Raw genomic sequence first — 22,169 nt, 5'->3', positions numbered from 1 at the left:
ATGATTTTTCTAAAGGAGCCCCACCTTTTCCTTTTGCAGTGGGCTCTGCAAATTACATAGTTGGTCCTGCTCATCAGAAAGAAGGTCGATGTTACCGGTTCTTATGTCATGGGAAGTTGAGGTTTGGGAGTAGAAGTTTTGGTTAATTCCTTCATTCTGCAAAACATTCCTGAGTCCTAGCTGCCATGGGTGTCACCACAAACTTTAACATGCACACGAATCAGTTGGGTATCTTGTCAAAAAAGCAGGTTCTGGTTCAGCAGAAATGGGATGAGGCCCAAGAGGCTAGAGTCCTAGCACGTTCCCAGGTGATGTCCATGCAACCGGTCGACACTGAGCAGTGAGAAGATAGATCAACCCTACTCACACCCAAGTCTGCTCACGCATGGGGCTTCTCATCAGTCTGCAGCAAGATGAGTACAGAAATCAAGAGAGAATATAAACATTGATGGAAATGTGATGAGTCATTTTGTTGGAATCTGGTTTTTTATTGCATCTTTCCAGTAATTTCTTTATATTGCATTACAAAAATATCCGTCCACAATGGACTAAAATTGTTTTAAAATATTGTTTGAATCTTGCCCACAGATAGTTCAAAAAGTTCTACTTTAGATGGGCTAGAAACCCTTTTCATTTTAACTCATTCCAATTCATCTATGAGGTAGGAAGTCAATTACAAAGTAGGAAGGACCCTGTCTTGGTCATTCCAGTGAGTGGGCTTTGTGGGTTCTGTAGGCCTTCTACTCAAGGCTCCGGGCATCCCAGTGTCCCCTTGCTATCTGGCACTTCATCGCTTACAAAGCCAATGAAACAGAATGGGTGTCATTCCCCATTTACAAAGGGGTCTCTAGGCTAGTGACTGTGAGAACCAGCCTGAGAAGCCACAGCCCCTTCCATTGCCAGGGCTGCCTGAAACAGACGAGGGAGCAGGAGTTCAGTTGAATCTGATCTACCTGGGATCTCGTCCCCTCAGCTGCCTTCACAGCCACAGCTCAGTCTCTGTCAGCTTGGTTTCTTTGTTTTTTGGTTTGGATTTTCTGTTTGTTTGTTTCTTTGTTTGTTTGTTTCAGAGACAGGGTCTTGCTGTGTTGCCCAGGCTAGAATTGAACTCCTGGGCCTGAGGGATCCTCCTGTCTCAGCCTCCCAAGGACCGGGGACGACATGCCTGGGCTACCACACCAGCCTCTCTCAGGTTGTTTTTGATGTTTCCTAAAAGTTGCTCCAGGCAATTGCAAGTTCACACAGGTCCTGGTGCAGGTGGTCTGCTGGCCCTCTGGTTCCAGAAGCAGGCCTTTCCCAGGCTTCTGTCACCTGCATTTGCTTGCTGGTGTCCACCAGGAAGAGCAAAGTGGTAGAGTGGGGAGGAGACATGGGAGTAGATTCTGACCTCTCTCTGTCCCCACCAACGGACTCTCTCCCACGACTCAGTCTCCACTCACTGCCTGTGAGGTCTGAACGTCCTGTCCTCTGCCTTGAATGTCAGATCATGATAACCCTGGGCTTCTGCTCTCCTTGGTCATTCTGTAGGTTTTAACACTGTAGATAGTGCCCTCCCAAATAAACACATTCTCTCTTCTGATTCTCCTCTGCTTCTGCTGCTTTTTTTTTTTTTTTTTCTTTTTTTGAGATAGGTTCTTGTTCTATCACCCAGGCTGGAATGCAGTGGCATGATCATAGCTCATTGCAGCCTTGACCTCCCAGGCTCAAGTGATCCTGCCATCTCAGCCTCTTGAGTAGTTGGGACCACAGGCGCATACCACCTCCTTCGCCTCTTTCACTTCATCATTTCTCCATCTCCTCACCTGGCTTCTGCTCCACCTGCTCCTTATGTGAAAGTGTTTCCCTGCATTCCAACCTGGAGCCTCTTTCTCCTGCCCAGCGGTTTTCCATCCTGGCTGTCCACTGGAGTCATCTCTAGACTTGAAAACACACAGACACAGAAACATTTGTTGACTTCCGATGGCCTCAGTGGATGACCTGAGGTGACCTGTCTCATATTGCTAACATCATCACCCAGGAATGTCCCTTCTCCCTCTTTATCTTGCATGACTCTGTGCCTATCTTCCTACTACTCCCTCTCCCTCTACTTGAAACAGCTTCCCCAGTCCTCTGTCCTGCAGAGTAGAGCCCATACTTCCTTCAAGGCCTTCCCAGACCCCCAGGCCAGAATGAATCACCTGCCTCTGGTTTTTATGATCTTTTGTTTGTAAGCTTGCTTCTATTATTATTTAGTAATCATTCATTTGGAATGTTCTTTAACAAACTCAGTCTGAAATATTCTCACCTGTGGCCCCCACCTAACATAGGTACCAATCTGAGGATATCTAAACTCATCTCTCATATTGGTCTTTGAAACCTAGAAGCAGCGCAAAGGTACTTTTTCACACATTGATTCATTCAACAAACGTGTACTGAGGGCCTACTCTGTACCAAGCGTCATGCCAACTGCTGGCTGCAGAGATGGAGGGAGCTAAGTGTCCCTCAATTCTGGGAGGAGGTGAGCTCAGCGGGGCTGCAGGAGCCCAGAGAATGGGCACCCAATCATCTCAGCAATCAAGGAAGACATGGACTCAAGCCAAGGCTTAAAGAATGAAGGGCGTCAAGGGGGATGAAGGGGAGTCATGCACACAGACATACATTTAAATCACAGCAAACATTTTGTGATTTAAAAGGAGGCAATGAATAACCAGGAAAAAATATGATATAGAGATTATGAAAGAATTCCAAGTAGCTCAAACCAGAAACCTCATGGGGGCTACAGTGGGCTGAATAATGCGCCCCAGAGATGTCCACATCCTAATCCGCATAAGCTGTGACTATGCTTTCTTACATGACAGAGGGGAATTTGCAGGTGTGATTAAGTGAGGGATGTTGAGATGGGGAGATAATTTTAGATTATATGGGTGGGTTCGAGGTCATCACACTGTGCTCATAAGAGGTGGCCAGGAGGGTCAGAGAGAGGAGATGAGCTGATGGAAGCAGAGGTCAGAATAATGTGGGGTCCATGAGCCAAGGAATGCAGGAAGCTTCTAGAAGCTGGGAAAGGCAAGAAATGGTCTCCCCAAGTCTCCAGAAGGAAAGCACCCCTGCTGACACCTTGATTTTAGCCCAGGGAAACTCATTTTTGGATTTTTGACCTTCTGAACTGTAAGATTATAAATGTGTGATGTTTTAAGCCACTAAATGTATGGTGATTGTTAAATCACCCACAGGACATAGCACAGGGCCCAAGAGTGAGAGGGGGAAGAGAGAGATGCTGGTGAGGGTGCATCCGAGAGTGGGAGGAGGTGAGGGTGCATCTGAAAGTGGGAGGGCCGTGAGGGGCAGCCAGTATGGAGCCACTGAAGGCGGCTTCCCAGAGCAGTGGCTGCTTTGGATTCCAATTTCTGAAGGGCCACCCGATTCAGTGTGGAGAATGGCTAGGATGAGGGAATGGTAACAAGACCAGAATAACAGCCATCAGCCAGGAGCCAGAAGCCCAGAAATGAGGTGAGGCCATTTGCAGAGAGGAGAGGTCGTCTCAGGGCAGGTGTTCAGTGTTTGCAGGGTGACTTGTAGGTGCATGTGGAGGTACTGTCACCCACAGGATTTGGGAACTGATTATTGAGAGAAGAGGGAGAGAGGAGGAGAGCAAAGCTCCCAGCCCTCTGACAGGGAAGCCCAGGGGAGGAGCAGGTTTGGGGCATGGGAGATGATGAGTCCCATTTAGATCGTGGCATCTGGGAAGTCTTTGGGATTTGGGCTGCGTGATTTGACCTCTCAGAGACCCTCATCACATCCTCTGCAAAACTAGGATGGTGAACTTCCTGCAAAACCCATTATATGAATAATGCATTCCTGTTGCCTGGCCTGGTGCCTTCAACTTAGCCAACACCTATGCGTGGCCGCCATGATGGCAGGCAGAACGCAGACACCGTGCAACAAAGAGGAACTGCTCCCCTCAAAGCTTCCACTCTTGTTCCCTTGCTGCCTTCTCTCCAGAAGGCTGGTCTCCCCAGGGCAAAGGAGAGCATGATCTGGACTTCTTCAAGTTTGATCACTGGGTTTGGGCATGGAGGGGATTCTGGAGCCTGGTGAGTGCCTCAAGCCTGGGTGCCTGGGATGAAGGTTTCTCCTGCAATGTGAGAGATGGCTGCCCACCTTGAGGCTCAGCCCTGGAGCTTGGGGATGGAAGAGGAGATGGGATGGGAGGCTCTCAAACTGCCTCCTCCGGGATTTCGGCTGTGGAAGGAAGAGTGTGTGAGAGAAAAGCTGTGGGAAACAAAGGGGGGCCAGAGCTCTTGCCATGCTGCCCCTTGGGCCTCTGGACGAAGCGCTGGGCATGGTGGTCAAAGCTAGCTGGGCTGGCCCATAGAGTCCAAGGGAGGGCAGCATTGCCAGGCATGCAGGGAGTCAGCTCCCCATGTGTGGGGCTGCTGACCTGCAAGCAGGGGCTGACTTGGGCCTTCTGGGTCAGAGAGCTGGATGTGGCAGAGAGGTCTGTAGGTCCAGTGAGTCGCTGGAGGCTGAGCTGGCACAGTGCAGCCGCTGGGCTGTGACCAAGCTGGGACTGAACTTCTTGGGTCCCCGGAAACCCCTGAGGCCGGGGCAAACTGAAATAGTCAGTCACCCCAGGCCAGGGCTGGCTTCTTGGGGATGTGACTCATGCAGTTGCACAGAGCTTGTGCTTAGAGGGGGCCCACACTTCGAAGCATCTTGTGCTAGGCTTAATGCTCTGCTGTTGCAATCTCTAATTCTTGAAATCTGTACTTTTTTTTCAGGAGGGAGTTTTTATTTTGCACTGGGTCCCAAACATTTCGTAGCACATCTTCCCATAGGCCAAGGTCACCCATGAGGACCACACCCTGCATGTCAGAATCTGCAGCTTCTCTCAACGAGACCCTTGGAAGGTGGGGACATTGAGTCTCCCTATTTGGTCCTCAACATCACCTTGTCCAAGGCTTCACTAATTAATGGCAGCTGAATTGAACCCAAACTTCCCCGAACACCCCTCTTGGCACCCCTGTCAGGGGCAGGGCACCAGGCAGAAGGCATTGAAGAGCCCACCAAACTAGACATCTGTTCTACTCTTAGAAAAATCAATACAGGAAAAAATAAAAAATAATAAAGGGAAACTGACATGTGTCATGAACTTACAATGTGACAGACACTGTTAGCCACTTTCATACAATCCTCACAAGCAGCCGTGGGATAGGTATAGCTCTACCCATCTTCCAGAAGAGAAAACTTGGGCCAGGAGAGGGTAAGAAGAAACTTGCCCAAGATCACACAGTCAGCAACAGTGGGGCTGAGACAGGAACCTAGGCTGTGTGGTTCCAAAGCAGCCAGAGCTTCTGCCCCTCCCTGTCCCGCCCCGGTACCCAGCCGACCTCAACAGCTCTTTAAGAAAGTGAGTCCCGCTTTGGGAATGTTCTTACCTGAAGTCCCAGAAGCCTCCTGCTGAGTGCACACCTGTCTGCAGACTCTTACCTGGGAGGACAGCAGAAGCCCAGGCTGGGACTGTGGCTGAGAAGACCAGTGTGGGATCAGATTTCCCCTCAAACTGACTGGCTTGTTGCCAAACCATGATTTCAAATGAACCACCCTGGTTTATTACACTGAAGAACACTTGAGAACACATTTGATTTTCAGGGGAAGTAAATATCCCCAAAAAGGAGAAGTGAAATAAAAACAAATCACATCCTTACCCCCAAGTAGTTATGGAACGTCTTTTTTGCTAAGCACACTATACAAGGAAGTGTCACAGGCAGTCCTGGTCCTCCAAGCAAAAGGCAGGCGAGCAGGATTAACAATGATTAGCAATTGCAGCACCTCTCAATGGTAGGCACTTAAGCTTTCCTAGGCAGTACAGGCATACCTCGGAGACATTGCAGGTTTGATGGTGGTTCAGTTCCAGACCACTTCAATACAGCGAATATCACTTCATTGTGCAAGTTATATGTATTTTTTTTTGTTTCCCAGTACATATAAAAGTTATGTTTATACTGTAGTCTATTAAGTGTGCAATAGCAGTATATCTATTATGAGAAACAAATGTGCATACCTTATAATTAAGGTATGCAATATGCTTTATTGCTAAAAAATGCTGATGATCATCTGAGTCTTTTTGCTGGTAGAGGGTCTTGCCTTGATGTTGATGGCTGCTGACAGATCAGGGTGGTGGTTGCTAAAGGCTATGGCAATTTCCTAAAATTAGACCAGAATAACGTTTGCTGCATCGAATGACTCTTCCTTTCATAAAAGATTTCTCTGTAGCGTGCAATGCTGCTTGATGGCATTTTACCCACTGCAGAACTTGTGTCAAAATTAGAGTCCATTCTTTCAAACCCAGCTGCTGCTTCATCAACTAAGTTTACGGAATATTATAAATCTTTGGTTGTCATTTCAACAATGTTCACAGTGTCTTCACCAGGAGTAGATTCTATCTCAAGAAACCACTTTCTTTGCTCATCCATAAGAAGCAACTCCTCATCCATTCGTTTTATGAGATTGCAGCAATTCAGTCACATCTTCAGGATGCCCATGTAATTCTAGTTCTCTTGCTATTCCCACCACATCTGCAATGACTTCCTCCACTGAAGTCTTGAACCCCTCAAAGTCATCTACAAGGGTTGGAATCAACTTCTTTCACACTCCTGTTAGTATTGATATTTTGACCTTCTCCCATGAATCACAAATGTTCTTAATGGCATCTAGAATGGTGCGTCCTTTCCAGAAGGTTTTCAATTTACTTTGCCCAGATCCATCAGAGGAATCACTATATGTGGCAGCTATAGCCTTAGGAAATGTATTTCTTAAATTATAAGACTTGAAAGTCTAAATTACTCCTTGGTCCATGGGCTGCAGAATGAATGTTGGTGTTAGCAGGCATGAAAACAACATTAATCTCCTTGTATATCTTCATCAGAGCTCATAGGCGATCAGGTGCATTGTCAATGAGCAGTCATATTTTGAGAAGAATCTTTTTCTTCTCTGCAGTAGGTCTCAACAGTGGGTTTAAATTTTCAGTAAACCAGATGTGCTGTCATTCAAGCCTTGTTATTTCATTTACAGAAATAATGAAGTGTTATTTCATTTCTAGGAAAAGTTGATTTAGCATAATTCTTAAGAGCCTGAGGATTTAAAAAAATGGCAAATGAGCATTGGCTTCAACTTAAAGTGACCAGTTGCATTAGCCCTTAACAAGAGAGTTCAGCCTGTCCTCTGAAGCTTTGAAACCAGGCATTGACTTCTCTCCAGCTATGAAAGTCCTAGATAGCATTTTCTTCCACTAGAAAGCTGTTGTGTCTCCACTGAAAACCTGATGTTTAGTGTAGCTGCCTTCCTCAGTGATCTTAGCTAGATCTTCTGGATAACTTGCTGCAACTTCTATATCAGCACATGCTCTTTCACCTTGTACTTTATTTTGTATTTATTTGTTTTTTTTTTTTTCCAATACCCCTTGGTGATCTGCACACCTTATACTTTTATGTTATAGAGATGATTTCTTTCCTTAAACCTCATGAACTAACCTCTGCTAGCTTCAAACTTCTCTTCTGCAGCTTCCTTGCCTCTCTCAGGCTTCAGAGAATAGAAGAGAGTGAAGACCTTGCTCTGGACTAGGCTTCGGCTGAAGGGATTGTTATGGCTGGTTTGATCTTCTATCCAGACCACTCAAACTTTTTTCCAACTCAGCAATAAGGCCGTTTTGCTTTCTTATCATTCGTGTGTTCCCTGAAGTAGCACTTTAATTTCCTTCAAGAACTTTTCCTTTGCACATTCACAACTTGACCATTCAAGGGCCACCTCCTCCCTCCTTCAGGCCTCCCTGACTGTCCTTCACAGAATGGGAGGAAGCAAAGAAAACCATGAAAAATGACTCTCTTATACCGAATGTTTGTGAATGGTATTATCAGAGCAACTTAAATTATCTCTATAACTCATGGCCTCGTTTTTTTAAATAATAAAATATGTAATACTCTTTACTATAAATTCCACATAGCCAACTGGTTTTCACAGAATGCTTTCACTGATTTTTGCCAAACTCTTGTATCTCTAACCAACCTATGGTTGCAATTGATGCATAACATTAATGTTGTAAATGAAGACATTTTTGTTTATACTAACTGGCTGCAATCAAAGGGAAACAATAAAGATATAAGTCAGAGAACGTCATTCATTCATCAACAACATGAATGACTTCACTGCAGAATAAGACAATAGTTTTTGAAAACTGGAAGAAAATATTCTTAGTTTTTTATGCTTTTTACAACATAATGACTAAAGACATGACATACTTTTAAAAAGCAGCTTCTTTGAAGTATAATTGACACACGATAATTGTCCAAGTTTAAAGGGTACAATCTACTAAGTCTTGATCTATGTATAGACCCACGAAACCATTACCATGATCAAGATAATGAAGATATCAGTCAACCCCAAAAGTTTCCTCATGTGCATCCCGGTTGTCACTGTAAGTTATCTTGGAACCATAGGAGAACTGGCCTTAGGATGAAGTCAGCACTGAAGGGGTCAGAATAGAAAGAGGGACTAAATCAATCACTGAGTGATTGATGGCAACATTAAGTCTCTGATTGATTTGCACCTGGAGCCTGCCTATAGCCGGCAGCTGTATAGGCAGCTCCTAAGAGGGCTGCCAATTATTCCTGCCTCCTGGTCTTCAGGCCTTTGATAATCCCCTTCCCTTGAGTATGGACAGCACCTGTAACTTGCTCCTAACCAATAGAACTGGGATGTCATGTCTGTGATATGGTTATATAGACTGAGACTTGCATTTTGCACTCTCTCTTTTGCCTTCTCAGCCTGCACACTTTCATGAAGGAAGTGGTCATGTTGGAGATTTCCACATGGCAAGGAGGTGAGGGTGGCCTCAAGAAAATAGCCAGCAAGGAACTGAGGCCCTCAGTCCAGCAGCCCTTAAGGAACTGAATCCTTCCAACAACCGTGTGAGTTTGGAAGCAGATCCTTCCCCAGCTGAGCATTCAGATGAGACTCCAGCCCTTGCCAGCAACTTGATTGCAGTTCTGTGAGAGAGCCTGAAGCAGTGGCAAACATCAACATGTGCCAAGTCTCCTAACTTACAAAGACTGTGAGATAATAAATGTGTGTTAAGGCCGGGTGCCATGGCTTACACCTGTAATCCCAGCACTTTGGAAGGCCAAGATGGGAGGATCACTTGAGGTCAAGAGTTCGAGACCAGCCTGGCCAACATGGTGAAACCTCATCTCTACTTAGAAAATACAAAAATTAGCTGGGTGTGGTGACATACACCTGTAGTCCCAGATACTTGGGAGACTGAGGCAGGAGAATTGCTTGAATTCAGGAGCTGGAGGTTGCAGTAAGCCGAGATTGTACCACTGCACTCCAGCCTAGGCAACAGAGTGAGATTCTGTCTCAAAAAAAAAAAAAAAAAAAACAAAGTGTGTTATTGTAAGCTACGAAAGTTGGGGTTAATTTGTTACACAGCAATAGATAATGAATATACCACCCTGTCTCTAGGCTTTGAGTTAAATGAGGTAATCCATTTCCTATGTATTCAGTCCACTTAGAGTTAGGATTTTCTGTCACTTAATACCCAAGAGCGTCTTCCTATGGCATATTCATCCCACTAGCATCTAAACTGCTCAAGAGCAGGACTTCATGACCTCCTAATGCCTCAGTGGTGTCAGTAACTTTGTAGACTGTATGAATTAGGAACATTGTTGGCCCTGATTTCGCTTCTCTTCTGACAGCACAATCCAGCAACAATCAGAATGGAACAAAACTCAGAAATGGAGAAGTCTTTGTCCTTAGTTACAAGTCATTTTTATTTAGCCAGCAAGAGGTTATTACTGTTTACAGAACCCTCTACTTGATATTGGAGGGGGGTGAGAAATGTATTCCCTGCCCCCAAGGAGCTTGCACCCATGCTAAGAACAATTGAAATATGAGAATCCTACAGTGTCTAGCAATGTGTAACATGTGCAGGTTAATAGGGCACTTCAGTTGGGACAGGCTTCAGGGACAGAACCCGGAGTCACATGAGCAAATGCAGCTGATTGTCTGGGCAGGGAAAAGTTCCCTGAGAAAGAACTTGGAAGCCTCCAGTTCCTGCCTCCAGTGATGGGTAGGGCTAGCCAAGGAGGAATGGGATGCCGGGACACCAGACAAGAAGCTTCCCCAATAATATAGTTTGGGGGCTGTTTGGAAAGCTGTTTGTCTTCTCATCAACTTAGTACCCTATCTCTGAGTTTGCCCACCCCTCACAGCCAAGATGGGTCCATGAGATTACCCCTCCTGAGAACTGGGAATTGGGGCTGAGGTGCTGGTCAGTTTCTACACAGCTGCAATGGAAACATGTACTCTTGGGAGCTGCAGGACGGTCTCTCAGTAGAGAAGGGAAAGAGGCCTAGGACCTGCAGAGGTGGGACAATGAGGCAGAATCCCAGAGAGCCATGCTGAAGAAGGTCTCTATCATCCCATAGGAGAGACCCCCAGCATGTCTGTCTGGGCCCCCCTCCCTTCCAGAACTGGGGGAGTCCCTGACCAGCCGTGGGGACCACAAGGCACACCTACACCTGTGTCAGATTCACTTCCTGCCACACAGAATCTCAGAACAGGAAGAGGCAAGAGATCCAGGCAGATGCCAGGCCAGCCCCCATGGGGCAACCTGGCTCTCAGCGGTGCTTCTTTAGCTAGTACAATGTTTAGAAATCGGGGCCAGGCACAGTGGTGCAGTGGCTCACGTCTATAATCCCAGCACTTTGGGAGGCAGAGGTGGGTCGATCACCTGAGGTCAGGAGTTTGAGACCATCCTAGCCAAGAGAGGGAAGCCCCGTCTCTACTAAAAATACAAAAATCAGCTGGGCCTGGTGGCAGGTGCCTGTAATCCCAGCTACTCGGGAGGCTGAGGCAGGAGAATCACTTGAACCTGGGAGGCAGAGGTTGCAGTGAGCTGAGATGCACTCCAGCCTGGGCAACACAGTAAAACTCCGTCTCAAAAAAAAAAAAAAAAAAAAAAAAAAAAGTTTAGAAATCGGAAACTTTCCTATTAAAAATTCCAGATTTTTTAAATTGTAAGGGCTTGGGTGCTCAGGTCCTCATTCTTGTTGGATAGCTGTTGGTGAGAACAGAGAAGAGGCTGTCCCTTTTGCGTGGTTCCCAGTTGACCCCAACCCTGTCCTGTCAGGGCAGACAGTTTTATTACCATCTGGCCTGAGGACACTAATTGATTTTGCAATAATAGAGCTTGTCTCTGTCTGTCTCTCTTTTAAAGATTTCTCCAAATCTTTAAAATGGAGGGAATGGACACGTAGAACCTTGTTGGGGGGTCAGAAGAAGATGAAACCCTCGCAAGATGAGCTGTTTTCTGATGATCTACTTTTGCCAAACAAAATATCCCAAACAGCAACCATTTTATTGGTCAGGAATTCAGAGCATGAGGACTTGGGAATGAAAAGAGAACCCAGGAAGAGAGCAGAGGGCAAGCTTGGCCGTGGTGCACCATGGGCCACAACCAAAAGAGGCTGCTCAGATTCTTGGTCTCCACTATGGTCATTTATCAGCAACAGGGTCACGGTGGGTCCCCATCTGCTGTCCACCTGAGGAATTCTGGCTTCTCAGAGCAGGTGAGCACTGGGGCTACGCCCATGGAAGCCAGGCTTTGAGAGACTTGTCCTGCGTTTCCCAGCAGTGGTCCAGGGAGCTGAAGGAAACCTTTCAGATCAGCCTGGGCAGGGATGAAGGATTGTTCTAGGTGCAGTAGTTATATAGACCGCTTCCCTGGGGTCCAGGGAGGCCTGAGAGTGGCCTGCAGACTTGTTTTAGAAACAACTAAGGAATAATAATGGGGCCCTGGAGGCAGGGGTCTTCTTGTCCATCTCATTTGTACTCATTGCTTATAGATGAGCAAGATGAGCCTTTGGGAAGAGACTTGCTCAAGGCCACCCAGAAGCCGCATGGGTCTGTCCTCAAAGCCCATGTTTTCAAACAGGGCTTTGAAATCCTTGGAAACATGTTCAGTCCTGTTGAGGGAGATGGTGGAGAAGATGACTCATTCCCATCCAGGAGGAAATAATTTAGCCTCTGGAGGAGAGGAAAGTCAGTGGGGGGTGGTTATGACCTAACGAAGGGAACCTGTAGGAATCTGGGCAGAGGGGAAAGGGGTATGAGCTGGAGCAGTCAGGGTGGCCTCCTGGAGGCTGTACTTTTTCCCCCTTTAAAAAAAATAACAGCTTTATTGAAATATAATTTATATACTGTACAATTCCCCCACTTACAGCATACAATTCAATGGTTTTTACTGTAGCCAGAGTTGTGCAACCATCACTACAATCAATTTTAGAACATTTTCATCACCCCATAACTCTTAGCAGTCATTCCTCATGGCTGTTCCCCCAGCCTCTGACAACCACTAGAGTACTTTCTGTCTCTCTGGACTTGCCTATACTGGACATTTCATATAAATGGAATGTGGTCCTTCGTGACCAGCTTTTTTCAATGAGCATAATGTTTTTGAGGTTTATGCATGGTGTAGCATGTGTCAGTACTTCATTCCTTTTCATGGCCTAATAATATTCCACTGTATGGATGTACCACATTGTGTTTATACATTTGTCAACTGATGACATTAGATTGTTTCCATCTTTTGGCTAGTATGAACAATACTACTATGAACACTCATGTATAAGTTTTTGCATGAACATGTTTTCATTTTTCTTGGCTACATAACTAGGAATGCAATTACTGAGCCATATGCTTAACTTGATGTTTAACTTTTTGAGTAACTGCCAGACTCTTTTCCTAAGTGGCTGCACCATTTTACATCCCACGGGGGAGGCTGGACTTTTCGTGTATGCTCAGATGTGGATTCTTTTCTTTCTAACTTCTGGCAGGCTGATTTGGTGGAAATCCAGGGAAGATGGGAGAGGAGGGTGTGAGGAGAGAGCAGCAGGGCAGAGAGGCCTGAGGATCTTTTCACCAGAGCCCTGGGCTCAGTACTGTCTGGTCCTCACTTGCCATGTGGCCTTGGGCAAGTCACCTCCACTCTCTAGGCCTCAGTTTCCTTATCTCTAAAATGAAGGTATTAGATCTGGAAGATTTTGCCCCCGGAGGACACTTGTGATATCTAGAGACATTTCTGGTCGTTACAGAGAGAGGCTGATGCTATGGGTATTTATGGATCATGGAGAGGCCATGGATAGCGTTAAACCTCCTGCAGTGCAGAAGGCAACCCCAATAACAAAGCATTAGCCGGCCCCAAATGTCAATAGTGGCCAGGTAAAGAAATCCTGCATGAGACTGAGGTGACCTAATAGGGTCCAGTCCTGCTCGGTCACTCTGGGAAATGCTCTGGGAAAAGACTGGGCTTGGGAGGCATTTTTGAGCACCCAGGCACTTAGAGGAGAGGCCTCACGGTCCCACCTGGGGTTGCTGTGGATCTTGCATTTGTGTAAGCTGGCCGGTGTTCTCCATCTGCGGTACCCGGCACAGGTGAATTAGACGCCAGGCTTGGTGGATGAGCAGCCCGCCTTGTTGAGGAGTGAGCTCCTTGTCACGGGAAGCATCCAAGAGGAGGCGCGTGCAGATCTGTCAGGAATGTGGAGGAGGCGCCCTGGCTCTGGTCTGAGGCTGCCCTTTAACGATTTCCAGGCTCCCTTGGGCAAGGCTGTGGCTCCGTGTGGGGCGAACTCCCCGCCAGCTCTGGGCCTCCCCACCTGCCGGCCCGCGGTCGGCACTGGCACAAGCGGAGGCCGTCTTCCTTCCCCCGCGGCCCCACGCCGAGTGGAAGACTTTCCTCTAAGTTTCCCTCTCCGAAGCCCCGCGGACCTCCCGCGCCCCAGCCCCAGCCCGCGGAGGCGGCACCCCGAAGCTGGGCGCCCGCGCGGCGCCTCGGCCCCGGCACCCCCCGCCCCCAGGCCCGGCCCCGGGGGCGCGGCCGCCGGGTCCTCGGTGTGCCCCAGGGGGCTCTGGGCCGCGAGCCGCTGCCGAATGGCTTTTGACAAAAAAACCCTTGACCACCAAGGCCAGCCTCTTCCTGAAAGCCCCGCTCGCTCCGATACAGGAAGTAGAAGGGAGCGAGCGCCCCAGAGCGCGGCGGCAGCTGCGGCCCGGCCCTTCCCGAGGGCCAGAGCCAGGGACATGCGGGCGCCCGGGACTCCGCGTTCCGCTCGGCCCGGCGCCTGAGCTCCTCCGTTCCCCGTCCCGGAGCTGCCCGCGGCATGATCCGACACGCCGGGGCGCCCGCGCGCGGGGACCCCACGGGGTAAGTCCGGGCAGCCGCCCACTCCTCCCTTGCGGTCTCCACGGCCCCCATCCTGGCCGCCCCACTCCACTTCTTGTCCCCGAGAGTCCTCCGGGCGCGAGACCTCGGGGGTGTCGGGCTGAGACGGGACCCCCACCGTGGCCGAGGCCAGATCCCGGTTCTGCGGGGCAGGGGGCGGCCCTGGTGACTCCGCTGGACCCGACGACTCGGCTAAACTTTCAAGGCCAGGCATTTCACTGGGAACCCAGTGCACACTTTAGGCTGCTGGTGGACGGATTACGAGGGAGTGCGTCTCTACCTGTCAGAGCCAGGGCTGCCCGCGTGGACGCGGCCACCTCCCCGGCTTCTGCCCCGCCTGAACTTTGCAAACAAATTCGCTGTCCCGGCCCCGCCAGCCTGCTGCACCCGCCGCTCTGCGAGTCCCAGCGCGCGCCCTCGGGTACTGGAGCCCGGCCGGGCGTGGGGTCGGAGACCCGGACCCCTGCAACTTTGGGCGCCGCGGCCCAACAACTGACCGGCCCTCCTGGACCGAGGGTCCACTGGGCCCTTTTCCCCCGCCCCTCTGTCCTGGCCATAGACAGTGACCTTCGCACCGGCCGTGGCCGAGCCTGGTGCTTGGGTAGGGTCCAGGGCGCACGGGCTGCGCGCGGGCTGTGGGATCCCGAGGGAGAAGGCGCAGCGTGGAATGCATGACGCCGAACAGTTTGGGAACTGACTTGGAGAGGAGTCCCTGGTGGCTAAGTCCCCGCTCTGCCTCCTTGTCGCCCCCAGCCCCACCTCGCGAGCTCGGGCATTGCTCGGGGCTGGGCTCTGAGAGAAAGTCTTCTCGCCTTGCCCAGCTCAGAGGGCGTCCTGAGAAGCTTCAGGTGTTGTAGAGACGCCAGGTCGGAGGCGGATTCCCGGGGAAAGCCTATCTCTGGGTGCCCAGGAGCGCGTTTGGGGAAGCCATCCCCAGCTTTTTGGTTTAAAAGTCCCGGGCCTACTTCTCTGATGGACACCCTGCCGCTCCCTGGCCTGGCCGTGTGACCTCATCTCCCAGGCCCTCAGTTCTCTGCTCTGTGAAACAGGAGAGTTGGGCGGATCTTGTGCAGTCCTGAACCGGGGGACAGCTGGAGGTGACGGGCTCCCACTCAGCTGGGAGAGACTGCGAGGGGGCCTTAAGCTCATCTAGATCTGAACGTCTCCCTTCTTCTCCCTCCCTCCTGCCAGCCCTGAAATTCTGGATGCTGGTTTCTCTGCAAAGACAAATGCCGTCCGGTGGGAGGAACTGGGAATTCGTTAGGGAAGAACCCCCCTCACCCTCACACCCACTTGCAAGTATCTGCCACACCCAAGATGGCAGGGTGAAGCCGGAGAGGAGTTTCTCAGGGAGGAAGAGGAGGTGAGGGGCCAGGGATGCTGACCTCACCGACTTCTCATTTTCCCCAGAGATGATCTGGTGTGACCCACTTCCTCTTGTCTTTTTTTGTTCATTACTGGGTCAGTTATTTAAACTCTCTGTATCTCGGTTCACTTATCAATAAAATGATAAATAATAGTAACTACCCCTTAGAGTTGTTCTGACGACTAAATGCACAGAAAGGGTTGAATGCATTAGCCTATAGGGTAAACCCTTAATCATAATTATCACCATTATTATCATTTGTTAGGTATGATCCCTCCATTTGCCAACTGTGTAACCTCAGACAAGTGACCCGGCCCCTGCCTCACCTGTAAACTGGGGGTACTAGCAACACACACCACGTAGAATTGTTTCATGGACTGGCTGAGTTCATAGCTAAGCAGCTGCCCCCAGGCAGCTTAGGGGAAGCCCATCTGTTCAGGCCTGCTTAGAACTGTGCTTGGTACATTCTAGCGCTATATGAATATTGGTTTGTTGCTAAAAACATGGCTTTGTTTTGGAGGACCTTTTGGGTTGGAAGGGCTTTGAAGGGTAGAGGATTTGCTGGTGGATTGGAGGGAAAGAGGAGTGGAGGGTGACTCTGGTGGGGCTCTGTCTGCCCAGGGTCCAGTGCTCCAGGGACAGATGCCGAACTGTGTGTAGTCTGCTGAGAGTGGGTTCTCAGAGTCCACTCAGGCCAGTAGCTTTCAGGGGGTAGGGAGAGACCTAGCAGGCACCCCCATGCAGCCCCACCATGGCAAGTAGACCAGTCACCTTTTCACATCTTTGCCATGTTAAAGGTCTGCTTAAGATTTCATTTGGAAAAGGATTCCACTGCCGGAAAAAATGTGGCTGTCACTGACCTAATCAATCCCCTAATTCAACAATGAGGAACCGGAGACTCAGAAAGGGGAAATGGGCTCCCTGGTATTGGGGGTGGTGGTGGTAACTCACGGCTCCTGAGCCTTGGCCTGATCTAATGCAAGGGTCCTGCTAGAGCCCTAAAAAGGAGCCCCTTACCCAGTCCAGGTTGAGACAGGGGGCTCTTCTGGGTGGGACCCACCTAGAGCAGGGCCAGTGATGGATTCAGGGTGTGAGCTCGCAGCTCCAGCTCTGTCCCTTGACCTTGGCTTCCTGGATTCAAAGAGCTAATGTTCCTGGAGGTCCTGACTGGCACTTAGGAGACCTAGCCCTTGCCAGATCCTAACAGAGGCTCTGGTGCACAAGAGCAAAGGGTCACTTCACCAGCTCAAGCCTGCACTCCTGCCCCCACCCGGCGAGAAGCCCCAGTACATCCTCTGAGAAGCAGCAGGGAGTGCAAGGGTCTGGGGGTGCAGGGTCCCCTTGGGATGAAGGAGTCGCAGCACATTTATCCCTGAGGCCCTCTTCATCTCCCCTACCCCCTTGGTGCCCCTCTATCCTGGCTCTGGGTCCCTGATCCGTGATCTTCACTGAAGCAGCAAGTGTGAAAAGCTTAAAATGCCCCAGGGCTCCTGCCTTTGAACCCAGGAGATACAGAAATCAAAACTGGAAACATACCAGGAACTTATCTCAGCTGGAAGCAGAGAGAGGTGTGATATTTGAAGGAGGACACCCAGATCCTTCACCATCCCCTTAGGCCTCCCTGGAGCTCCATTTTGGAGACAGGAGTCTGAGGTGGTCTGTGTTGCCTCCCAGTCCCTTGCCAGAGCAGAGACAGGGAAAGAATGGGTGACAGATGGCCGCAAACTCTGTCTCTGTGACCCCCTGGAAGATTCCACCTGTCATGGCAAGACATGGCAAGCTGTGTCATCTAGGTAGTGATGAGTGAGCACAGTTGGGTGGGCAGCAAGGAAGAGGGGAGGCAGCTTGGGGAGGGGAGTGCCTGAGCAAAGGCTTGGGCGGGGGGAAGTGTGGTGGAGGGGCTTGTGGGGCGGGGAGTGCACCCTTCAAAACCCAGAAGTGCATGACACACATTGCTTTACAAAGCGACTGTTATCAGATAACAGGGGTTGAGGAAACGGAAGACAAATTTTGGCTGGGGAGAGATTGACAGAAGAGGGGCAAAAGTATAAAGAGGTCTGCCCACAGAACCCCATCCTTGGGGGGCCTGGGTCATCTAGGGGATTGGGGGGCATCTGTGTGTTCAGAAAGAGCCTTAACATGGGGTAAATGACGCCCAAGGCCTCTTAACTTCCTGTTGGCCCCCTGCTCTCTGATCCTATTAGGGAGTAACCTTTAGAAGAGAGTGGAGGGCCATGTGTTATCTTGTTATTGGGTAATTGGTTGGTGCTGCTCTAATGGACAACTCCAGAATGTCCTGTTGATACAACCATTGCCCCGAACCAGCATTTATTCTGAGAACCAGGAAGTCGAACTTCTCCTGCCTGCCAGGAGTGTCTGAAACATGGATATTTTCCCCCAAGATTGGAGCCAAAAATGAAAGTCACAGCTTTAATGACTTTACCAAACTGGATCTCCCCCTCCATCCTACCCCACAATGGGCCCTTCTCGTGGTTTGCTTGTTGCCTATCTAGAGGGACTCTCAGGCCGGGCAGGGAAAGTGGTGTGTCCCCCAGTAGCCCCCTAATTGCCCTCAGGTGACATGCTGTCCTATTTAAAAGGTCCCTCAAGAAAGTCCTGCCCTCCGTGCCGCAGCCCAGCCCTGCTGGAAGCCGGTGCACAGCTTCATGTCTCCTGTCCTCCCCGACGTGCTGAGCTGGTCTGTGGTCTTGTGCCTTTGCCCGTGAGGTTCTTTCTGCCCTTTTTACAGGGCTCACCTCTTCCATGCAGCCTTCCATCCGTGCCAGCTCACAGAGATTCCTGCCTTTTGAATATTCATAGCCTTTTTCACATGAACCGCATGTTTGCCTAGCAATTTGAAAGAAGCCAAAACCTCTTTAATCTTATGACTTCCTACTTCAGTTACAAACTTCCAAAGATAGGGGTCAGGTCTTTTTGTTCCATATCCTTGTGTCCTACACGCACTTGGTACTCAACAAATGCTTGAGGCCAACGATACACTGATTGAAGGCTGCACAGCCTTATCTTTTGTGTCCCTGGAGCCCCTGAATTTCTGGAGGTGTTTACAAGGTGACCCAGATCACAGGGTGGGGCTAAGTAGGGGGAGACCCAGGGCTTGGGGACTCGGAGCCCAACTCCATTCTGCAGCAGCTGGTGACCCCCACCACAAGGCTACCACACTCCTCTCCAAGTCTGGAAAGAGGAGGCCACCCAGGTAATTGAGTAGGGACCCTGCTTGGCCCCGACTCACCTAATTTAATCCTCCCCAGCTGTGCTCCTGATACTTGTCAGGGAGAAAGGATGGGGGAAGGAGAGGCCAGCCCTGGATACTGTGTCTCAGCTGGAAGAATGGAGAATAGCTTGGTGTACAGACTTGGGGGAGCCCTGGGGTGCCGGTGGGTTCCAAATGCGGGTCTCTGGACCACTGAGAAACTAGGAAAATAAGGGTGGCCTGTGTGTGTGTGTGCTCTGTGTGTGTGTGTTGGTGGGGTCTGTGTGTGTGTGTTGGGGGTGGGGGTCAGCATCAGCGTCAGCCACGGCTGCCAACATGTCTTTTCTTAGGCAGAACTGTCCTTTGCTGGTTTGGAAGAGGCGTGGGGACTTGCATGTTGTAGGTCATCAGTAGGGCTAGAGAATCTGGGGTCCTGTCTCCTCTAGTGTTTTAGGATTTTATTCTAGGAAGCCACTCCGTTCTCTCTGGACCTCATTTTCCCATCTGAGAAAAGAGCTCCATGTTGTCAAGGTCCCTGCTTGCTCTGACAGTCAGCGGCTACCCGAGTTACCAGCTAGCAGGCAGCAGAAGCTGGTGTCCTAGAATAATAGCGTTCAGGGGATCGAAGTGCCCATTGGACCTGAAGTGGCCCATGGAACGTGCAGGCACTTTCACGAGAAATGAAGACCCATCCAGGAGACTTCTGGCTCATTACCCTGACCAAGCTACCTGGAAGGAAATGGTTTTTCATTTTCTTTTTGCTATTGCTGTGGTTTTATTTTGAAAAACATCTTGAAAAAAGTACATTTGGTTTTGGGAGCCCACTTTGGGGCAGGACCCATGGCTTCTTGCCAAGTGGACAGTAAGCTGGGAAGGTTTCTCAGGCGGGGAGCCCTGGAGAGCTGGAGTAGCCTCTCGAGGGTGGCTGGGCCGGTGAGGTGGAGCCTGCCTGGCCATCGGCTGTGGGAGCTGTGGAGGTGCTGAGGAGATCACAGGCAGCTGGGGGTGGGGGGCCTGGCTGTTTAGAGGTCGTCTGTGAAACTGTCCCTGTCAGGGTTGGAGTCTGAGGGGCGGCCCTACCAAGGGAGGTTGAGGCAGGTGCCAGGCTGAGGGAGCTCTCTGCCAGGCCTCAGGCTTCCTGCCCAGGGCTGCCCAGAGATAGCCAACACGTCCCTGTGCAGGTGAGGGCAGCCCTGATGCTGTGTGCCTCCCTCCCCACACACACTGTAGTACAGTGAAGCCAGTCCCTCCCTCCTGCCAGCGTGGCCTTGATGGAGAAGGGAGGAGTGATGGGTACACGGGAGGCCTTCCCTCACACTGGCATCCACAGGGCAGTGGGAAGGCCTTACTATCTGTGTGGCATCAGCATTTATAGAAGAATCTGGAAGCCACAACCGTGTCCTCTCCTCTCACTTTTCTGCCAGTAGGGCCTCTGTGTGGCCTTGGCATGTCTCCTCTCCACGGGGGTAGGGGTTGGAGGGGCTGCCTCCAAAGCAGAAACAGTGCTGATGGTCAGAAGCTTTGAACATGGCTGCAGAGCCCCCTACCCCAATTTGACCTCAGTAATACCCAGGGGTGCCCCCATCTCAACCAGTACACGTTTAATGGAATGAACGAGCCTGCAATGAAATGTCGGTTCTCTTTTTAGCAGAAATGGCCTAGGCCGTGGTTGTGGTCAAGGCCTGTTGTCTGTATTTGATGTGACAGCACACACTCAGGCCACATCCTATGGGGTAATGGTTCTTGCATCCCCACCTTCTGGGACTGAGAGAGCCCCAGAGCCTGGCTCTGCACACAGGCCTGGAGCTGTGGGGAAGCAAGGATTCCAGTAGAGGGGTGTGGGAGTGGGGCCCATCCTTGAGGGGCTGCCCTAAGGGGGGCTCTCCTAGAAGGTGGCCTCCATTTTGCCCCTGAATCTGGGGTCTTTATCAAAGCTGAGAACTTTTTATTCCCTAGTTAAGAGATGCTAAACGCCACCTTACCTCCCGACTGACGTTCAACATGGGGTGTCAGGGACTGATGCGAAAACCTGTTTTCTGAAAGACAAGCTGGAGAGAGGGGTGGACAGATGGCACCCCAACAGTAGCAGAGAAGCCTTCCCCTCCTCCAAAGCTTCCCAGAGCTAAATTGTTCTGTGGGTCAATACGTGTGCTTCTTCATCCGCCTCCATGGACTGAAGAAATAAAGGGCTTTGCATCTGAAATTCACAATCTGATGATCTCTGGATAAAGGGAACAAGCTGTCAAGAAAGAAGTCACCAGGGACCTTTTCCCCAACCTCCGTGTTCCCAGCTTCCTTAATCTCAGTCAATGTCACAGACTGATAATGTAAATTTCTCTAGGGATGTAGCAGTTCAAAGCAAGGACTTATCTGTCTACCGATGGCACCTGGTGACAGCATTTATTATCCTTGCTTCTTTCTGTTCTTGACATTTTTGACAGAGCATCCATCTAAAATATATTCAAGGATTCTTCTCACAATGGATGTCTTCTCATTTATCTTCACCCATCCTCCTAATCATCATCCAGACATCCACCTATCCATTCTATTCACCATCCATCCATCCATCCATCTACTTATCCACCCATCCACCTATCCACCCACCCACCCTTCCATCCATCCACCCACAAACCCACCCACCAACCAACCTACCCTTCATCCATCCATCCACCTATCCATCCATCAACCTATCAACCCTCCCACCCTTCTATCCATCCATTTATCCATCCATCCATCCATCCACCCACACACCTACCCTTCCATCCTTCCATCCATCAATCCACCTATTTACTGAACACCTGAACACCTAGGAGTTTCCAGTTTATCTACTAAGGAAAATGATTTGATTTGGATGTTTGTCCCCTCCAAATCTCATGTTGAAATGTGATCCTGAGTGTTGGAGGTGGGGCCTGGTGGGAGGTGTTTGGGTCATGGGGGCAGATCCATCATGAATGACTTGGTGCCATCCTCACAGTAATGAGTGAGTTCTCAGTTCACATGAGATCTGGTTGTTTAAAAGAGACTTGTACCTCCCTGCTCTCTCCCTCTTGCTCTGTCTTGCCATGTGACACACCTGCTCCCTCTTCCCCTTCCACCATTATTGGAGGCTTCCTGAGACCTCACCAGGAGTGGATGCTGGCACCATACTTCTCATACAGCCTGCAGAACCATGAGCCAAAATAAACCTCTTTTCTTTTCTTTTTTTTTTTTTTTTTTTTTTTTTTTTTTTTTTGAGATAGAGTCTCGCTCTGTCACCCAGGCTAAAGGGCAGTGGTGCGATCTCAGCTCACTGCAAGCTCCGCCTCCCAGGTTCACGCCATTCTCCTGCCTCA

General features: G+C 49.9%; 1 protein-coding gene across 1 annotated transcript in view; it reads left to right on the top strand.

Annotated features, from left to right (window-relative positions):
* Nucleotides 1-22,169, top strand: part of RIN3 (Ras and Rab interactor 3) — a 768,425-nt gene that overhangs the window by 572,295 nt on the left and 173,961 nt on the right. The window contains exon 2 of the mRNA XM_050799033.1: nt 14,047-14,242. Within this exon, the coding sequence (XP_050654990.1) occupies nt 14,199-14,242 (44 nt within the window). The 5' untranslated portion in view covers nt 14,047-14,198. The remainder of the gene's footprint in view (nt 1-14,046; nt 14,243-22,169) is intronic.

This window comes from Macaca thibetana, chromosome 7 (genome assembly GCF_024542745.1).
Source record: "Macaca thibetana thibetana isolate TM-01 chromosome 7, ASM2454274v1, whole genome shotgun sequence".
NCBI classification, from domain to species: Eukaryota; Metazoa; Chordata; class Mammalia; order Primates; family Cercopithecidae; genus Macaca; species Macaca thibetana.
Note: the sequence above shows the minus strand (reverse complement) of the source record. Positions and strands in the feature narration are given on the sequence as shown.